Source organism: Suricata suricatta, chromosome X (assembly GCF_006229205.1).
Source record: "Suricata suricatta isolate VVHF042 chromosome X, meerkat_22Aug2017_6uvM2_HiC, whole genome shotgun sequence".
In the NCBI taxonomy this organism is placed as follows: Eukaryota; Metazoa; Chordata; class Mammalia; order Carnivora; family Herpestidae; genus Suricata; species Suricata suricatta.
The window spans coordinates 92,362,698-92,380,050 of record NC_043717.1 but is presented as its reverse complement, the minus strand read 5'-3'; the positions used below and the strand labels follow the sequence as shown (position 1 = coordinate 92,380,050).

At 39.5% G+C, this 17,353-nt stretch overlaps 1 protein-coding gene across 5 annotated transcripts in view; it reads left to right on the top strand.

The window, feature by feature from the left end:
• ENOX2 (ecto-NOX disulfide-thiol exchanger 2) overlaps positions 1 to 17,353 on the top strand; it is a 249,160-nt gene that overhangs the window by 188,851 nt on the left and 42,956 nt on the right. For all 5 annotated transcript variants that reach the window (XM_029930552.1, XM_029930555.1, XM_029930553.1 and 2 more), the window contains 2 exons: positions 5,590 to 5,745; positions 12,830 to 13,036. In XM_029930552.1, coding sequence (XP_029786412.1) covers positions 5,590 to 5,745; positions 12,830 to 13,036 — 363 coding nt within the window. The remainder of the gene's footprint in view (positions 1 to 5,589; positions 5,746 to 12,829; positions 13,037 to 17,353) is intronic.

Sequence of the window (17,353 nt, the reverse complement as noted above, 5' to 3'; positions counted from 1 at the left end):
AGTAGGTAGAGACAGCTTAATCTGACAGTGAGTGTCTCTTTTTTCCAATGGACTTTGTGGGAAGAATTATAGATGAATGATTGAGAATGTGGTTAGTAAAAGCCACCTACTATATGGCCTTACAGTGTTAATTCTGTGAGCTTCAATTTCCTCATCTGTAAAATAGGGAGTAATGTAGTGCCCATTCCTTAGGATTGTGAAAATTAAATAAGATGTTATGTATAAAACCTGAAAATTCATAGACACTCAATTAATGGTTATTCGTATTTTGGACGCCATCCCTCTCCCCCACTACAAAAGTGGAGTTTGCATTTTACAGGAAGAAAACCAATGTGAACCATCTTGCCAGAAAATGTCAAGAATTGAACCATAAAATTGGTGTGTGTGATAACTTTGTCAGGCATCAAAACTGGGCAGCCTCTAAGGTTTCTCGTGTTTTGTAGACATCTGTGGTCTTAGTCCATCTAGTAGAGTATCAGTCACCTGGCTTTGTTTCAACTGTCCGTGCAGCACAGTGACCACAAGTGCTAGAGACAGTGGCTCTGGGGCCTTGCAGGATCCCAAAGCACCGTTTCAGTAATCTGAGAAAAATCGTGGTCAGTCTAGTTTGGGTTTTTAGTGTAATTTCTATTTGCATTATTTGAAAATAGCCAACTCTATTAATTAACTAATCACACTCCACTCCCTAGGCATGCTGCATATTCTATCTATTGCTGTATGACAAACTACAACTTAGTAGTTTAAAAAGCAATCATTTTATTCTATTTTAAGATTTTCTGGGTGAAGAATTTGGGCAATACTCTTATGAGCAATTCTTCTAGGCCATATGGTATCAACTGGGATGCCTTAGTTGTGGTAGTCTACTTGGAAAGTTCCAGGACAAGTTTATTCATATGCATGGCACCTTGCTTGGCAGAGACACTTAAAAACACTGAGCTCAACTGGATCTATTTCCTTCCATTTACTCTAAGGCCCTCTCCACATGTCTCTCTACCATGGTAGTCCAACATGTTACATGGTGTCCTGAAGCTCCCATAGCATGTGTTCCCAGAAACAAGAAGTGGGAATGGTGTCTCTCTCAAGGCATGAGCCTGAAAACAGATACAACATCTCTTATGTCAAAGCAGTATGGAGCCCATCCAGATTCAAATGAAGATGGAGTACATAGACTTTACCTCTTGGTGAGAGAGGTGTCAAAGAATTTGTTATCCACCTTTAATCAGTCACACTGGGGGGAAAATAACTGTATGGAAGCACTTAGTTGTTCATGTGCCATGTTTTTCTTCATCCCGGTTTCACCTTATACCTATAATTAAGTTAATTCATTAAAATAATTGTCACACTGCATTGCGAGGCAGTGTAGTGGTTAAGAGTATTAATAGTTAGACCAACCTGGATTTGAACTGTAGTTCTGCTTCTTACTGGATGTTTAATCTTGAGCAGGAACTCAACACTCTGAGCTCCAATTTCTTTATAAAATGATGAATTAATAACAGTAGCTGGTTCACTGTCCTCTTGGAATGTGATCATATAAAATGCTTAGCACAGTGCCTAGCGCATTGTAAGCATCCAGTAAAAATTTGCCTGTTGATAATAATTGGTGATACAGCAATGTAACTGCATGGACATTTCCAAACTAAACTATGAGGCCAAGGATTTTGTCCTAGTCATCCGTTAAATCCCAATGCCTAGCACAGGGCATGGTATCAGACTATTGAATGGATGGACATATGGATGACTGGATGGCAGCATAGAAATTGTATGTGCCTACAATGTAACTCCCTGGCTCAAATGTATAAAGAGAATGGAGGATAATTATACTGCCAGGTAGAATGAGCACAGTTGCTAGGAAGCAGGAAAGCTTAAGGCCACCCTGAAATATTACTTGAAATCATGTAGTAGAGCTGCAACTCGGAGGAGCAAGCCGGCCCAACTGACCCAGAGCACTTACAGCATTTCCAGTAAGCTGGGACTTTGGGAAGTTCATGAATCAGAAGATGAATGCAAAACAATATATTATGACCCTTCTAGGCATAGTAATACCAAGCTAGAAAGAATGCAGGGAAAAGGTGCTGGAAGGAGAGATATAAAAGCAAAATAGAACAGGGTGTTTATTGTAGGAAGGACTTTGGAGGAATACCTTGCCCTTTTCCATAGCCCTTTATAAAATGATTTCATATCTCCTTCAGAAGTCTGAATTCCTAACATAAATATTAATGCTATATAGTTACTGATCTACTCCTCAAGCCAAGCTGGAAGCCTCAAAGAAGGAGATAATTTCTCTGGCATCCTATTCCCAATGTGTTTTAAATTGTTGGGCTTCTTTGATATTTCACATTCTGCAATGCTTGTATAAGTCCCATGACTTCAAATGATTATTTTCTTGGTTGACATTGGAAATTTATATTGACTTGGGTGTTTAATGGTTGAAGATAAACAAAAGAAATAATCAATGTGTTAGGAGCCTTTGAAATGTCATGTGCATGGAGGAGGGCACTTGTGGGGATGAGCACTGTTATATGGAAACAACTTGACAATAAACTATAAAAGAAAACAAATGTCATGTGCAACCTGCCCTCTAGCAAGCCCTGCTAGGCAGTATAGCCTATGGAACTCTTGGCTTATTGAATGCAAGGAAGAAAGGGAGTTTATCTTCTCTTTGCTTTAGCCATATGTCAGGAATACATTTGCTTTTAAATGAATTTCATAAAATATTAATGTAATCATACTAAACAGAGTGGTGAGTACATCAGTCAGGAGTTATATTTATCTTGTGTATTTGTTTTTTGTTTGTCTCCATTTGTTAATAGATAGTACACGGAGACAGGCATTTCTTTCTCAGCCGAAGTGGCAGGACTTGCTTAATGAACTGATGTTTCTGTAATCTGTGGTAAGGCAGAGTTGTGAGTGACAGAGTCAAATGAATAACAATGAGGAGGCAGGCAGAATAATAAAAGGAAGACAAACATTTCAGTTGGAGAGGAAAAATAGATGGAATTGTTTAGTTGGCACACAATCTAATCTGATCTTTTCCTACTGAAAATTAACAGTTTGTACATGGGTGAGATAATGTTAACAGTTTTTCCAAAATCATAAACATGAGGAATCAAATTTTCTAAAGACGTCAATGGCCTTTTTAACCACAGTGCTCCTATTCCTCAGCATAGGAACACACAGTATCTGGGGCCTACGTCCTCCAAGATGGAAAGGAAGACCTGGACCCCCTGCCCCCACCTGATAGAGTCTGAAATATAAAAACCTATCACAAATGTTTGTGGAATGTGGGAGTGAATACCCAAATAAGTGAATTGATTGGTGTGTGCATGCATGTCTTGAATGGAAGGAAGGAAACTTCCCTATTAGGACTACCACGTATCATGCCAGAGGTTTTCATATCTGTTCTGTTCTTTCATCCTTTGAGCTAAACTTCATCATTTATCCCCACTTTTATCAAAAAATAAATGGTGGTACACAAATATTAAGAAACCTTCCACTAGTATGTGGAGAAAAGTAGACATATGAGAGCCACACGGAGGAAGGAAGGAAGGGAGAGAGAGAAAGAGAGAAAGCGAGCGCACGCATATGTTCACATGCATATGTAAAAGTGCATGTTGAGTGAGATTGCATGTGAAGGCTAAAAGTTAATTTGCTTTCAGAAAACTAAATTTTCCCCTGATTTCTTGGGAATTTCTTGGAAGAAATTTTTTTTCTTCCCAAACATACCTGGGTCTTCATATTTCAGCATGACAGGCATGTGGAAAGATGGGGAATCCCTAGCTTTTGTGGACTGGCTGTGCACATGTGCTACCCACCTGACTATCTGCCCAGTCATGAGACTCACCCCTACTGGGCCTATTGTACCTGAAGTTCCACTTCTATAAGGACCACACATTCTTCCCGCTGTTTAGATCCATCCCTTCAACATCACGTAGAGCCACTCAAGGGATTCTGAGCCTCCTTGAGGAGGCTTATAAGGATGGCTCCCTCATGCTTTTGTGGTGAGCAGAGTGAAGTTTTTGGGATTCAGGCACACTACTGCTACTGCAACTGCCCCTACATTATCACAACTCCTTATGCAATACTTTGTTTGCAGCCCACTGTGCATTCTGTAGCAGAGGACAGGGCTGAGAGGCAGAGAAATAAGGAACTAGAATGGATTTTCTTCTCACAAAGAACTTGCGTTTTGATATGGAGACAAAATTTAAACAAAATCAGTACTACCCATAGACCCAGACAAGTGGGACCTTTTCCCTAGGCCTGTATCTCAGGGAACCTCCTGCTTTGAAATGCCTGCATCGATATTTTCTAAGTTCCTCCACCCAGTGCTAAGGTAGGTAGTGTGATCAGGGTAGGGGTCCTGAGTCCAGAACAGGTCCTATGTAGGTTCTAATCTCAAGAAGCACCTTTCTCACAATTTTTAAAGTTCCTCTTCATTGTCTGGGACGGACCAGGGCCTGCAGTGATGTCTACGCAAGGGGTCCCAATGTCAGCCTGAACCTGTGTGGACTCTAGTTGTTATTTCTCCCCTTTGGGGCATTCTCCAATCTTCTACCCCGCATGTGGAGTCAACCAGAGGCTCCAAGAAGCTTCCGATCTCAGGCCTATGGAGTCCTCCCTGACTCTGTTCCAGGAAGATTGGCTGGCAAGTAAATCACTCTACCTGCCTGGTATGGTATTTCTTTCATGGTATTACATGAGGTTCTGCCACCAAAATAGTGTTGATGCTGATTTGGGGTGAATTGAATGTGTATATAGATTAGCTGCACAGAAAAATATTTGTTTGGGGGCCCCTACACATCCTAGAAGCACCCCTGAATAAAACAAAAGATTATGCAAAATAAAATAAAATTAAGTGGCAATAAGTGTAGAACAATTTTTCAATGCAGAGTTGAGAATGAACCAGAATTATCTGGAAAAAGTTCTTCAGGGTTGGTGAGACTTACGGCAGGCCTTAAGTATGGGGAGAATTGGGGGAGACTCCAGTGATTCCAGGTAGGAAGAACAGTATGAACAAAAGCATGAAGAATAGTATTTTTGTGCTATACATTATGCTATGTGTATTGCACTCATCATTTTGTTTATTCATCACAAGCTCCCATAAGGTAGGTAATTGCAAATGGGGAAATGGACGTTCAAAAGATTCATCCTATTAGGCAAACAATAAAGTAGGACCCAGGTCTCCCTAATCTCCAAAATTGTATGTTCTTAATACCATGCTATCATGCAAAAAGACAAGAAGTGTTACAAGGGATAGCAGGGAGCCTTGTCTGAATGTAGCAGAGGGTGTTTGTTTACAAACTAGTAAAGGCAAGATCAACAGATAAGGCACATAGTATGAAAGGCCTTGGATGTCAAAAATGAGATACAGAGACAAATAGACTGGTCAAGCAAAAACAAACAGCCCTATCCCAAAAGGAAGATGCACAAGTAGAATATAATATTTAAGACCTAATGCTAATACCATGTTTTCTTAAATATTTTGCCTCCATCTTAGAAAGACCCTTGGTTTGAAATTATAAGGTAACATTCTGCCTCCACTTGGCCTTGCCTGCTGTCATTTATTTTTCTCTCTTTCCTCTCCTTTTTTAGACTTTGATCCTGCTCTTGGAATGATGACTGGAATTCCACCAATAACTCCAATGATGCCTGGCTTGGGAATAGTACCTCCTCCAATTCCACCAGATATGCCAGTAGTAAAAGAGATCATACACTGTAAAAGCTGCACACTTTTCCCTCCAAATCCAAGTAATATTCTGCTTTTTCTCCACATAAGTCATAATGTTTTGGTGTCTAGGAACACTTCCTTGTTTTTCAAAAGAATACCCTAGGGCTTCATAGATGTATGTTCAGAAGCTTCACCTAGAAAACAGAAGATGGGGAAATTTTTTATTAGCCAAGGCTAAATTTCATTCACAGAACAGTAGATTTCTGTATGTTGGTTGCAGTACAAATGATAAAACATGTTTCTACTGCCATCTGGTAAGGAATTCAAGTGTGTTCATACAGAAAGAGACACCTGACACAAATTGTTCAACACTGTCATTTGCAGACTCTCTTTTTCATAACTGGCCTACATGCTGGTAATGGCCGTAGTAGAGTGTGACTGAGCCTGCCTGAGGCACATGAGAATATACATTTGGTGCTAAGAATCCTCCATTGCTCCTAGCTATTCACACATCACTCAAACTACTGCTATTTAACGGATGGGCTACAATAGACGGTGGGGTGAGGTTTAACTTGCTATGAGGAATACTGAGACTAAGTCAAACCACTTGCATCCATCCAGTCAATGAAATTCATGTGGAAGTGATCTAGGGATCTATCTTGTCAGTAATTCATAGGTTTCTCCTTAGACTCTTAAAAATATCTCCAAACATATGATGACCATATTTCACTTAAAATATAGCAGGAATAATTGAACCAAGCATTTTTCTATATCTATTTGGGGTTTTATTTTCTTTAAGTGATCAGATGTTATTTCTGCACATGGCCCAAGCCTCATTAAAGCTATTTCCACAGTTCTGGTGGTTCTGGGTGACCTACTTAAGGGAGATGCCACTACAGTGCTAAAATTAAAGCTGTTAAGGGACACATTCAAGAGTTCAGGCCATGGATCAAATGAACTTGCCTTATCACAATAAACATGAACTTTTGACAAGTGACTTCAGACAACTCTTTCATCTCCTACCTTACACAGAAATTAGTTAATGGTGGAATCAGGCCCTGGCATGGAAATTCTACTTAGTGTAGTCTATTCATAGCTGAAAGGACTTTAGAATCGGTCAGGGTTGGTTGACCAAATCATCTCAGCCCTTTTTGGTGGTGAGAAATGTTCTTAATGCCTTCTTCAGGTCTTTGAACTTGATTGACAGCAGGGTACTTCCTTCGAGCCAATAAGAAATCTAGGAGGCTAACATCTCAGAGGACTGAATTGGGAGAAAAGCTAGTATGTCACAGGAGAATTAGGGAATGGAAAATAAAGATGGCCTAGTAAGCCTTATCTGCCAGCTCAAGTGGCCATTCCTGGATTTGTGTTGAGTGCCTAGGTGAATAAATGGCACTGTTGTACCCTTGTCTCTTCTTCTTAGTGCCACTGTCCCTACAAATGAGCAATGGACTTTTTTCCCTTTCATCCAGTGTGTTGCTTTTGGATTAGGGAAAGTTGTGCACCACTAATTCTACCTTTTTTTACTTCAAAAGCCATGAATTTAGGCATTTCCTGTGTTAAAACCTCCTGCTTATGTAAAGATAGAACCCTGCTAGCTTAATCATTCACATATCATATAATCAGCCTAATCTAGGCTTTCATTGTCTCAATGAAGTCTAATATAACAGTCTAATATAATGTCGAGGTTGGGTACAAGAAATGACTTTACAGGATATTCAGTCTCTGAATTTCCAAAGAATAACAGATACAGTGTGTAGAATGCATAGACCACATTGTTGAGTGGTCTTTAAAGGAATGTAGACATACACAGCTTAAAGAGGCTCTAACTTTTGATAGTCTCTAGGAAAAGAAATAGATAAACATCCCTCAAATACATTTATCTTTCCCACCTACAGTCATGCCTTCTTGAATCTGAGCTGGAAGAGCCACAGAGTGAGAAGCAACCATTTTACCTTCATGGCTCAATTCTTTTGTTCTTCATCTCTGTGTTAAGAATACTGACAGAGCAATTAGTACCAATAAAGTGGTGGCTTCAGAGAAGGAGGCTGGCTTTGGAATTGAATTAAAAACTAACCCTCCTGACACAGCTTTAAGTGAACTGGTATCCTGTTTCCTGTTTAGAATTTGGATTTTGTTGAAAGGGGGCTCAGGTTAATTTTGTGGGGAAAAAACACAGTGGCTAATGGAGAAGACTCCCTCAAATTTGGTGCTGAAAGCATGGCAGGGGACATTTTTGTTCACAGCCCCACACTGTGAAAGTGTGATGGGAAGAGCAGGGATTTGGTACAACTGAGTCACTTATCTTCTCCAGAGCCTACCAACTTTTCCTGAGAAGGCCTTTATTATAAACCCCAGTACTTAGGCCTGCCTCTGGTATATTCTGCTTCTGTCTCTGGTATATTCTCTTGCACTCAGTGGCCTCTCAGCAATAAGGTCCTATGATCTGGGGACTCTCACAATTTCTTTATGGACCCATCCAATCTGCTTCTGTCTTTTCGCTTCATTAGACAGGATCTTTACCATCAATTCCTTCCCCCCCTCCCATCTGACACTTCATCCAGCTGTTTGTCAAATATACAGAACCCATAAAATCCAAGCTTCCCATAGCCTACAAGTACCAAGCCTAACTCCAGACTTTGAAATTCACTGGTATGCTTCATCTGACTGTTTTCAATTCATTGTTTGTACTTGCCACATACCTGTCCTTTAGTCAAGTGCAGCTGCTTCCAAGTATCACATTCCTCTCCAGCCCAACTATAAACCTACCTTCTCCTGGAACATTTCCACATGGAAGATATGGAAATTAAAACAATAGTTAATCATTCATGGCTCTAATTCATGTCCACTTAAATATTGGGTGCTAGGTCCAATGGGTACTTTTTAGCCCTTAAATTACTTTATGTCTCTACTATTCTTAGTACCAGGAACCCCTTCACCCTTGAAACATTATGTGATTTGAGGGTGTAAGAATGACTAAGACCACTAGAGAGATTATCTAGATCAGGAAAGGATGACAGGCAGAGCGCACTGAGGAATTCCAACATTTGAAAATGTAAAAGAGAAAGAGGACTTTGCATATCTGTATGTATACCCAGTAGCAGTAAACATCTTCACTAGCTCTTTCCACTTCTTTTCCAATTCTCTTTTAAATCTTTATTTATGCTTTTGCCCCACCCCTCTATCAGATTGTCCCTTGTTTAAGAACTCTAGTGACCAGGAGTGCCTGGGTGGCTCAGTCAGTTAAGTGTCCAACTCTTGGTTTTGGCTCAGGTCATGATCTCACACTTGGTGAGATTGAGCCTATGTCGTGTTCTGCACTAACAACGTGGAGCCTGTTTAGGATTCTCTCTCTGCCTTTCCCCCACTCACGCTGTCTCTGTCTCTCTCAAAATAAATAAACTTAAAAAAAATACTAGTGACCTAAATCCTGTAGTCAATTCTCATTTCTTGTCCTAATTGACAAAAAAGTCATATGCAACACAGTTGATTACTTCTTACTCATTGGTATACTTTCTTTACTTGGTTTTCAGGACACCACACTATTGGTTTTCCTCCCACTTCAGATGATAAACTTTCTACATGAAGAGGTTTCATTTGGAATCTACTGTCAAGTTAACAGTAAATGTGGAATAAATGGTGGAATATCATATGCTATCTGTGTACAGGGATGTGGGAAAGCACCCAAAAACCAGAAAAAGAGCGATTTTTTCACTTTACCATATCAGAACAGGCCGACCTCATTTTAGCTCCTGGGTTGGGTTCTATAAAGAAAATTAGAGAAAGTGGGTAAATTGAGAATTAATAAAAATTCACCAGTCTTCTCATTATTTCTAATCAGTTGGAATTACATTAAAATATATCTGACCCCTGATGATTATCTAGGGGGCCTTCAGTCTTGGGAATCTAATAAAATCAACTAAAATGCTTTTCAGTATGTAAATTCTGGCAAACCACTTGAGTGGTCTGTGATGCTCCTTTGAAAAGCAAGATGCAAGTGATTTATAGGTCCTTCATGCTGCCCCCTGCCTCACTTTTCATAGATCAGCAGTGACTCTGATCTTAATGCTGATTGCCCCAACAGAGCTCCCCAGAGTAGGTACTTAGCTGTAATTAGAATTTCTAGAAGCTCCTCCTTTTCCATTACCAGAGACTAAAGTTTTTTATACTCTCAGTTATCTTGAATCATTTTACATGAAGTTTTCTTCTTCTCTATCCAGACTAGTGATTGGGGTGTTACAAGAGTTTAGCACATTAATTAATAGGTGACTTTGAATATGCTCTCCTATGGAGTTAGCATTGCTGTGCCCAGATCGCTGTATTCCAGTGGGATTAGTAAATCAGGCCCAGACAATAAAGTGCTTTGAGCTGTTAAATAAAGAATAAGTACTATCCTCTAAGGAAGATAGTACCGCCCATAGCCTTGTTTGGTGGCATACACCTAAATCTCAGTGAATGCTATCAAAGAGGCTTTCTACATTTACCCAAGGAAAATAAATAAATCCCCAGCATTCTTTACACTATTCTTAGTGGCTTTTATGCTTTCTTACTTAGCAAAGTTACCACAGAATAATCACAGCATCTAAATAGAGTGATGACTTCATCACAGAATTTTTGAATCTCGCAAATGTAGTCAAAGGGAAGAGGCTTTGTATTTTCAGTGTTATATGTAACTGCAGCTGTAACCAGGCATTCTTTAGAGTCCCTCAGTGGACCAAAGCAAACTTAAATAATATAAAAAGGTGGACATTTACTTCACAAAAAGATTCTTTACCATCAAATTCCTTAAATAGTAAACTTCAGAAGGATTCTGTAACAAGATTTTAGTCTAAAGCCCTTAATTTGAAAACATGGCTCTAACTGTAAGAGTGCTCTTGAACATTCTTTACCTATATAGTCAGTGAATAGGTTGTGTTCCCTGGTCAAAACCATATGTGTCTTCACAGTTGTAGATTCCTCTACTGAGAAGAGTGATTCCTTCTCAAACAAAGCCTTATCTGACGATCTGCATAAAGCAAGGAGCTGGGAGTTTAGAAGTCCAGGTCTTAAGCTGCCATTTTGCCCCAGTCTTGTAGTAGTGCTGTAGAAAGCCCCAGATAAGTAATCAGAAAACTTGCATTCCATAATTGTATATAATAATAACACTACAATAAGTACCAATTGGGAACCTATCAGGTGCTAGGCATTGTAGCACTTGCAATATAGACAGTAGATTATCAACTATCCTACAAAAATCCTTGTAAAGATGAGGACAGTGTCCCTATTTTAAAGAGGAATGAGGTTCCCAGAGGTTATGTAATTTTCACAAGGTTATGCACTTACTAAGTTAAGGTTTAAATCCAGGTTTGTCTGCTCCAAGTTCATATTCCTTCTCTTTCTATCCAATTTGGTGTCTTTGAACGAGTTGTTCAACCTCACTTAGCTAAAGTTTTTCTTTGTAATATGAGAAGTTTAGACCAAGTCAGTGGTTTTCAATCCTAGCTACCATTAGAGTTGCCTGAGGAGCTTTAAAAAATATAATGCACAGGCTATACCCCAGACTAATTAAATCATTCTTTGGAGTGGGCCCAGGAATTTTTTGTTTGTTTGACTCCAAAGTTGATTCTAATGTGCTGTCGGTATTGAGAATCACTGGAAGTGTGATGTTAGAAACCTTCCATTTCTTAAAAACTCAGAAGCAGAAGTCTTAAGGGATTCTGGATCTCATTTCCCTTTTTTTTTTGTGCTAAAACTACATCATTCCAGTGCCCATGACTAAGATATTTAACATTCCTGCTTGCTAGGTTATCTTCCTTTTCCCTTGAAATTTCTCCTATGGAACAAAAAACCAATATAGTGGGTTTTTGAAATTACAGAAATTTTTTTAATTAACAGAAAGTTTTTAAGTTCCCTGAATTCCTTTATCCCCTTTATTGACTAAATAGAGGGGAAGAGAGCATCATGAGAACCTGATTATTCTGAGCCACACTGATAAGACAGACAGTGGTAGCAACGTGAGGAAGCTAGAGATGCTCATACCCAAGGAAGTTCCCAAATCATCTGCTTGCCAACTTGGATAAGTGTCAGATGGAGACCTTGGCCTAATCTACAAGTGAGACTCATTTATTTTTGCATGGGAGCAGTAATCACTAGTTGAGCTCTCCAAATCTTGAGCTGGGAGAATTATTCTGAAGAACTGAATGGAAAGTGGAATCCACCAAATAAATCCTTGCAGATAACAAAACCAACATTACAAAACCCTTGACCATCATGCTTTGTTTTGTTGAGCTATGAACTATAGAATTTTGCTTGGAAAATGCTTGGATACACATAAATAGCAACAAGGAGCTAGCAGATCCAACAAGCTTTATGTATAAGATGAGTGAGTAGAAAGCATATTTTTTAGCAGAGGGAGAATCATCTCATTAAGTAGGTTTTTAATGACTCTATAGCCAAATGTATCTCACTTTAATTAATGATTTCCCACATGAGCTTACTCTCTCTGCTATCTTTCATACTTCCCTCTAAATGCTGCACAATTGACTCTGGACCTCACCTTTCCAGCAAGGAATTTGAGGAAAGGCTTGCTGATATCAAAAGCCAAAAAAAAAAAAAAACCCTAAAAAGGATAGTTCATAGTCTGGCTGACTGTCAGCCGAATCATTCTGACACTCATAAATATTTTTGTGAATGTTTACCCCATCATTGTCAAATTAATTCTGAAACAGTTAATTCAATAACCATGAACAGAGGGAATTTGGTAACTCTCCACTGAATTAAACAACCCTTTTCTCAGGGACCTTGGTTCTGAGAATCCCTGAAAGTAAGAATTTGAAGTGAGTGGAATATCCCCACTAAGGTGCTTCTTAGCAAAAACAACTGAAAATTGGGCATAGCGGAGTTGTCACAATAAAACTAAAGAACAGAATTAAAGAACTCTAGATGGAACAGACAGATGGGTCTGAGTTTTTAACCATTTAGAGGTCATGGTCACCAAACCATTGAAGAAAATGATTTTCATGTGCTGTGGAGCAGAGATGAGCACCTTAGAGGCCACTTGCTTTTGGCACTCTTAGGCAAAAGTCTGATGGGGACAGTAGGACTATCTCTGGGACATGTTAGATTTCTAAGAGGTCTGTCCGAAGCAAACATTTTAATTTCAAATGTTTTTGCAATTCTGCTTAGATCTTCCACCTCCTGCAACTCGAGAACGCCCACCAGGGTGCAAAACAGTATTTGTGGGTGGCCTGCCTGAAAATGGAACCGAGCAGATCATTGTAGAAGTGTTCGAACAGTGTGGAGAGATCATTGCTATTCGAAAAAGCAAAAAGAACTTTTGTCACATTCGCTTTGCTGAGGAGTACATGGTGGACAAAGCCCTCTATCTCTCTGGTAAGTGTTTAGCCATGAGCAGTTTGCCCACTGGGCACAATGCAAATATTGGAGATCAGTGCATTTGTGGCAGATAAAGTTTGGGCTTAATAGCATCCCCTCTTGCCTTCAGAGATGGAAAATGATGTTTTCACCCAACTTCTTCCTTTAAAGTTCTTTGGTAGTTCTCAATTGTCTCCATTGTCCAAAACTCCTTACTTCTAACATCTGAAGGCCTTGATTATCTGTCTTACCTCTCAACACCGTCTATTTCCAGTTCTTCCCTCACATACCATGTCCTAACCACACTGAGTTAATTCTAGTTCTCACAATGTGCCATCGTGTCTTATGTCTTTTCCTCTGACTACAATTACCTTTTCTACCCCACCTCCCATATATACATTCTCATACTCCAAAGCTCCAGCTTGAGCATAACCTCTTCTGGAAAGCTTTCTCTGACATCTCTCCCTTCTGTGCCCCAGGCTGGTCTGGGCACCCCCTCCTCAGCGCTTCCACAGCACCTAATGTTTCCTCCTAGCATGATGTATATAACACTATGCTAGAACTGTCTCTTTCTGCATCTGTCTCCCTGACCAGAGTATGAACTCCTTAAGGGAAGGGACTATGTTTTATTCAATTTCAAATCCCAAGCATCTGGCACATAACCTGGCACAAGTGTAGATGCTCAGAAATAGCTATGGAAGTCCGTTAGTAATCAAATATTTATTGACAGCTAGGCAGAATGCTAGGTCTTGGGGATACAGCAAAGACCAAGATAGACAAACTTCCTCCCATCAGGGATATTACATTCTGGAGAAGGTAAAATATGATATATATGTAAAAAATAATTAATATCAGCTACCAATAACTGCTATGAAGATAAAAATAGCTAATGTGCCTAGCGTTGTTAGGAAAGCAAGTCTTCTCTGACATTGGAATTGAGATCTGAACAATATGAAGGGAATTGCCATGTGAACATCTGGGAGCTGAGCATTCCAAAATAAGAAAGAGCAAGTTAAAGGCCCTGAGATGAAAATGGACTTGGTATGTTCAAGCAAAACAGAGAAGGTTAACATGACTGGAGCATAGTAAATGAGAGAGAGGCAGTGAAGGGAAATGAAGTCTGAGAGGTAAGCAATACCAAACCATGTTGGGCCTTATGATCTATAGTAATAAGTTTATTTTTCTGGATGCAATGGGAAGTCATTATAGGATTTTAAGTAGAAGAGTGACATAATCTGATACACATTTTAGAACTATCCCTTCTGAGTAAAGGACAGACTGAGGGGCATGGGCAAAGGTGGTTACTGGAAGATAAGTCACCCAAGTGTAGCATTAGTCTAATCTAGAAGCGACAGAGTACAGATAGTAAGAACTACTTTGCCTAAAGTCGCTTATTCATGGTAAAAATTCAGATTTGGGGAGACTTAGGCAAGGCACTACAATTGGAATGATTTCTGTTAAATGCTATAAAGTGAAGCCATTTGCTTTTGGGGGTCATTTCAAGACAAAGTTTCATGGCTGATGCTTTGTCTATTTTGAATTGGTGGTGTTCTCTATGAGCAGTGGGCAAATAAGACTAAAGGCAGAATACAGGGTAATCAGACAGGGCATAGAACAATTAACTGCTTCCTTGCCTACGAGTAATGGTTTGGAGGAACTGGGTCCAAGTGCTGGACATTTTGTGGTGGCAGAATCTTCATTCATATCACAGGCACTTGTTGGACATCTCGTGTGTAAGCTGCTGTGCTGAGTGTTATGCAGAGAAGAAAATGAGTAAAACCTTGTTTTTCCCCTTAATGAGGTTAGGGTTAATATGCAGTCATACATTTATTTGTTAAAGAAACATTCAGCACTAGGCATTTCTCAAGATACCAATAAGACACACTCAGTGCTAATAATAAAATTGAAAATAATGAGTGCTGAAGTATAGATAAAGTGTTTGAGAAGTTCAGAGGAGAGAGGGGGATGGGGACAGGGAGAGAAAATGTCTAACTCTTGACCAGGGGTACTGAGAAAGATACCATTTGGAACAAGTCTTTGACAAAGAGAAGCATCTGCATGTGGACAATAGGGCAGAGATACAACAAAAGCAAAGGTACAGAAGTGGTAAGTTGTAATGAACATTCAAGGAAACAATGAGTAGTAGTTTGTATACTGACTAGGCACGAAAGGAGGAGAGAAAACACCAGCTATAAGCACACTTTAAAAGGTTTAACAGTTGGTTTATACACCTCCAGTAATAGGGAAATGTTGAATAAAATTTTGACCAAGATGATTGTTTCTGAAAGATTAATCTGACATGTCTATGTAAAAATGGATTAGAGGAAATAAGAAAAAAGATGAAGGGAGATCAGTTAGATCCCTGTTGCAACAGACAGAGAAAAGGTAATGTGGGTTTGAAGTAGGCTGGTAACATGGGAAAGGAAAGGAGCCAGCAGATGTAAAATATTATTTTTTATCAAGTTTTTTTAAATTTTTCATTGTAGTTAGTTAACATACAGTATTATTTTAGTTTTAGGTGTACAATATAATGGTTCAGCAATTCCATATATTACCCCATTCTCATTACAAGTGCTCTCCTTAATCCCCATCACCCATTTCACCCATCCCCCACACCAATCTCTCATCTAGGAACTATCACTGTGTTCTTTATAGGTAAGAGTCTATTTCTTGGTTTTTATCTCTCTTTTGTTCCCCTTTGCTCATTATTTTGTTTCTTAAATTCAACATATGAGTGAAATTATATGGTATTTGTCTTTCTCTGATTGACTCATTTCACTTAGGATAATATTCTCTAGCTCCATCCATGTCATTGCAAATGGCAGTAATTCATTCTTTTTATGGCTGAATAATATTCCATTGTGTATATATACTACCTCTTCTATATGTATTCATATATCAATGGACACTTGGACTGCTTCTATAATTTGGCTATTGAGATGTAAAATACTCTTGTTACATTTGCTAAGTGCTGTAAAATCTAAATACTAAAGATTTGACAGCACTTAGGAATGATAATAGAGCATTCCACAATAGACTATTTTAATAAGAACTTAAAGGTCTTTTTTTTGAATAGTTTATTGTCAAATTGGTTTCCATATAACACCCAGTGCACTTCCCCACAAGTGCCCTCCTCCATCACCACCACCTTTTCTCCCATTCCCACTCACCCTTCAACCCTCGGTTCATTTTCAGTATTCAACAGTCTCTCAGATTTTGCGTCCCTGTCTCTCCCCAACTCTCTTTCCCTTTTCCCCTCCCCCTGGTCCTCCATTAGGTTTCTCCTGGTCTCCTGTTAGACCTATGAGTGCAAACATATGGTATCTGTCCTTCTCTACCTGACTTATTTCACATCGCATGACAACCTTGAGGTCCATCAACTTTGCTACAAATGGCCATATTTCATTCTTTCTCATTGCCATGTAGTACTCCATTGTATATATATACCACATCCTCTTGATTCATTCATCAGTTGATGGACATTTAGGCTCTTTCCATGATTTGGCTATTGCAGAAAGTGCCACTGTGAACATTGGCGTACATGTGCTCCTGTGCATCAGCACTTCTGTATCCCTTGGGTAAATTCCTAGCAGTGCTATTGCTGGATCATAAAGGAGTTCTATGGATAGTTTTTTGAGGAACCTCCACACTGTTTTCCAGAGTGGCTGCACCAGTTTACATTCCCACCAACAGTGTAAGAGGGTGCCCGTCTCACTACACCCTCGCCAGCATCTATAGTCTCTTGATTTGTTCATTTTAGCCACTCTGACTGGCGTGAGGTGGTATCTCAGTGTGGTTTTGATTCTATTTCCCTGATGATGAGTGATGTTGAGCATGGTTTCATGTGCCTGTAGGCCATCTGGATGTCCTCTTTGGAGAAGTGTCTTTCTATGTCTTCTGCCCCTTTCTTCACTGGTTTATTTGTTTTTCGGTGTGCAGTTTGGTGAATTCCTTATAGATTTTGGATACTAGCCCTTTATCTGATATGTCATTTGCCATTATCTTTTCCCATTCTGTCGTTTGCCTATTAGTTTTCTTGATTGTTTCCTTTGCAGCGCAGAAGCTTTTTATTTTGATGAGGTCCCAGGAGTTCAGTTTTGCTTTCATTTCCCTTGCCTTTGGGGATGTGTCGAGTAGGAAATTGCTGTGGTTGAGATTGAGTAGGTGGTTTCTCCTCGAGGGCTTTGATGGTATCCTGTCTCACATTCAGGTCCTTCAGCCATTTTGAGTTTATTTTTGTGTATGGTGTAAGAAAGTGCTCTAGTTTCATTCTTCTGCATGTTGCTGTCCAGTTCTCCCAGCACCATCTGCTAAAGAGGCTGTCTTTTTTCCATC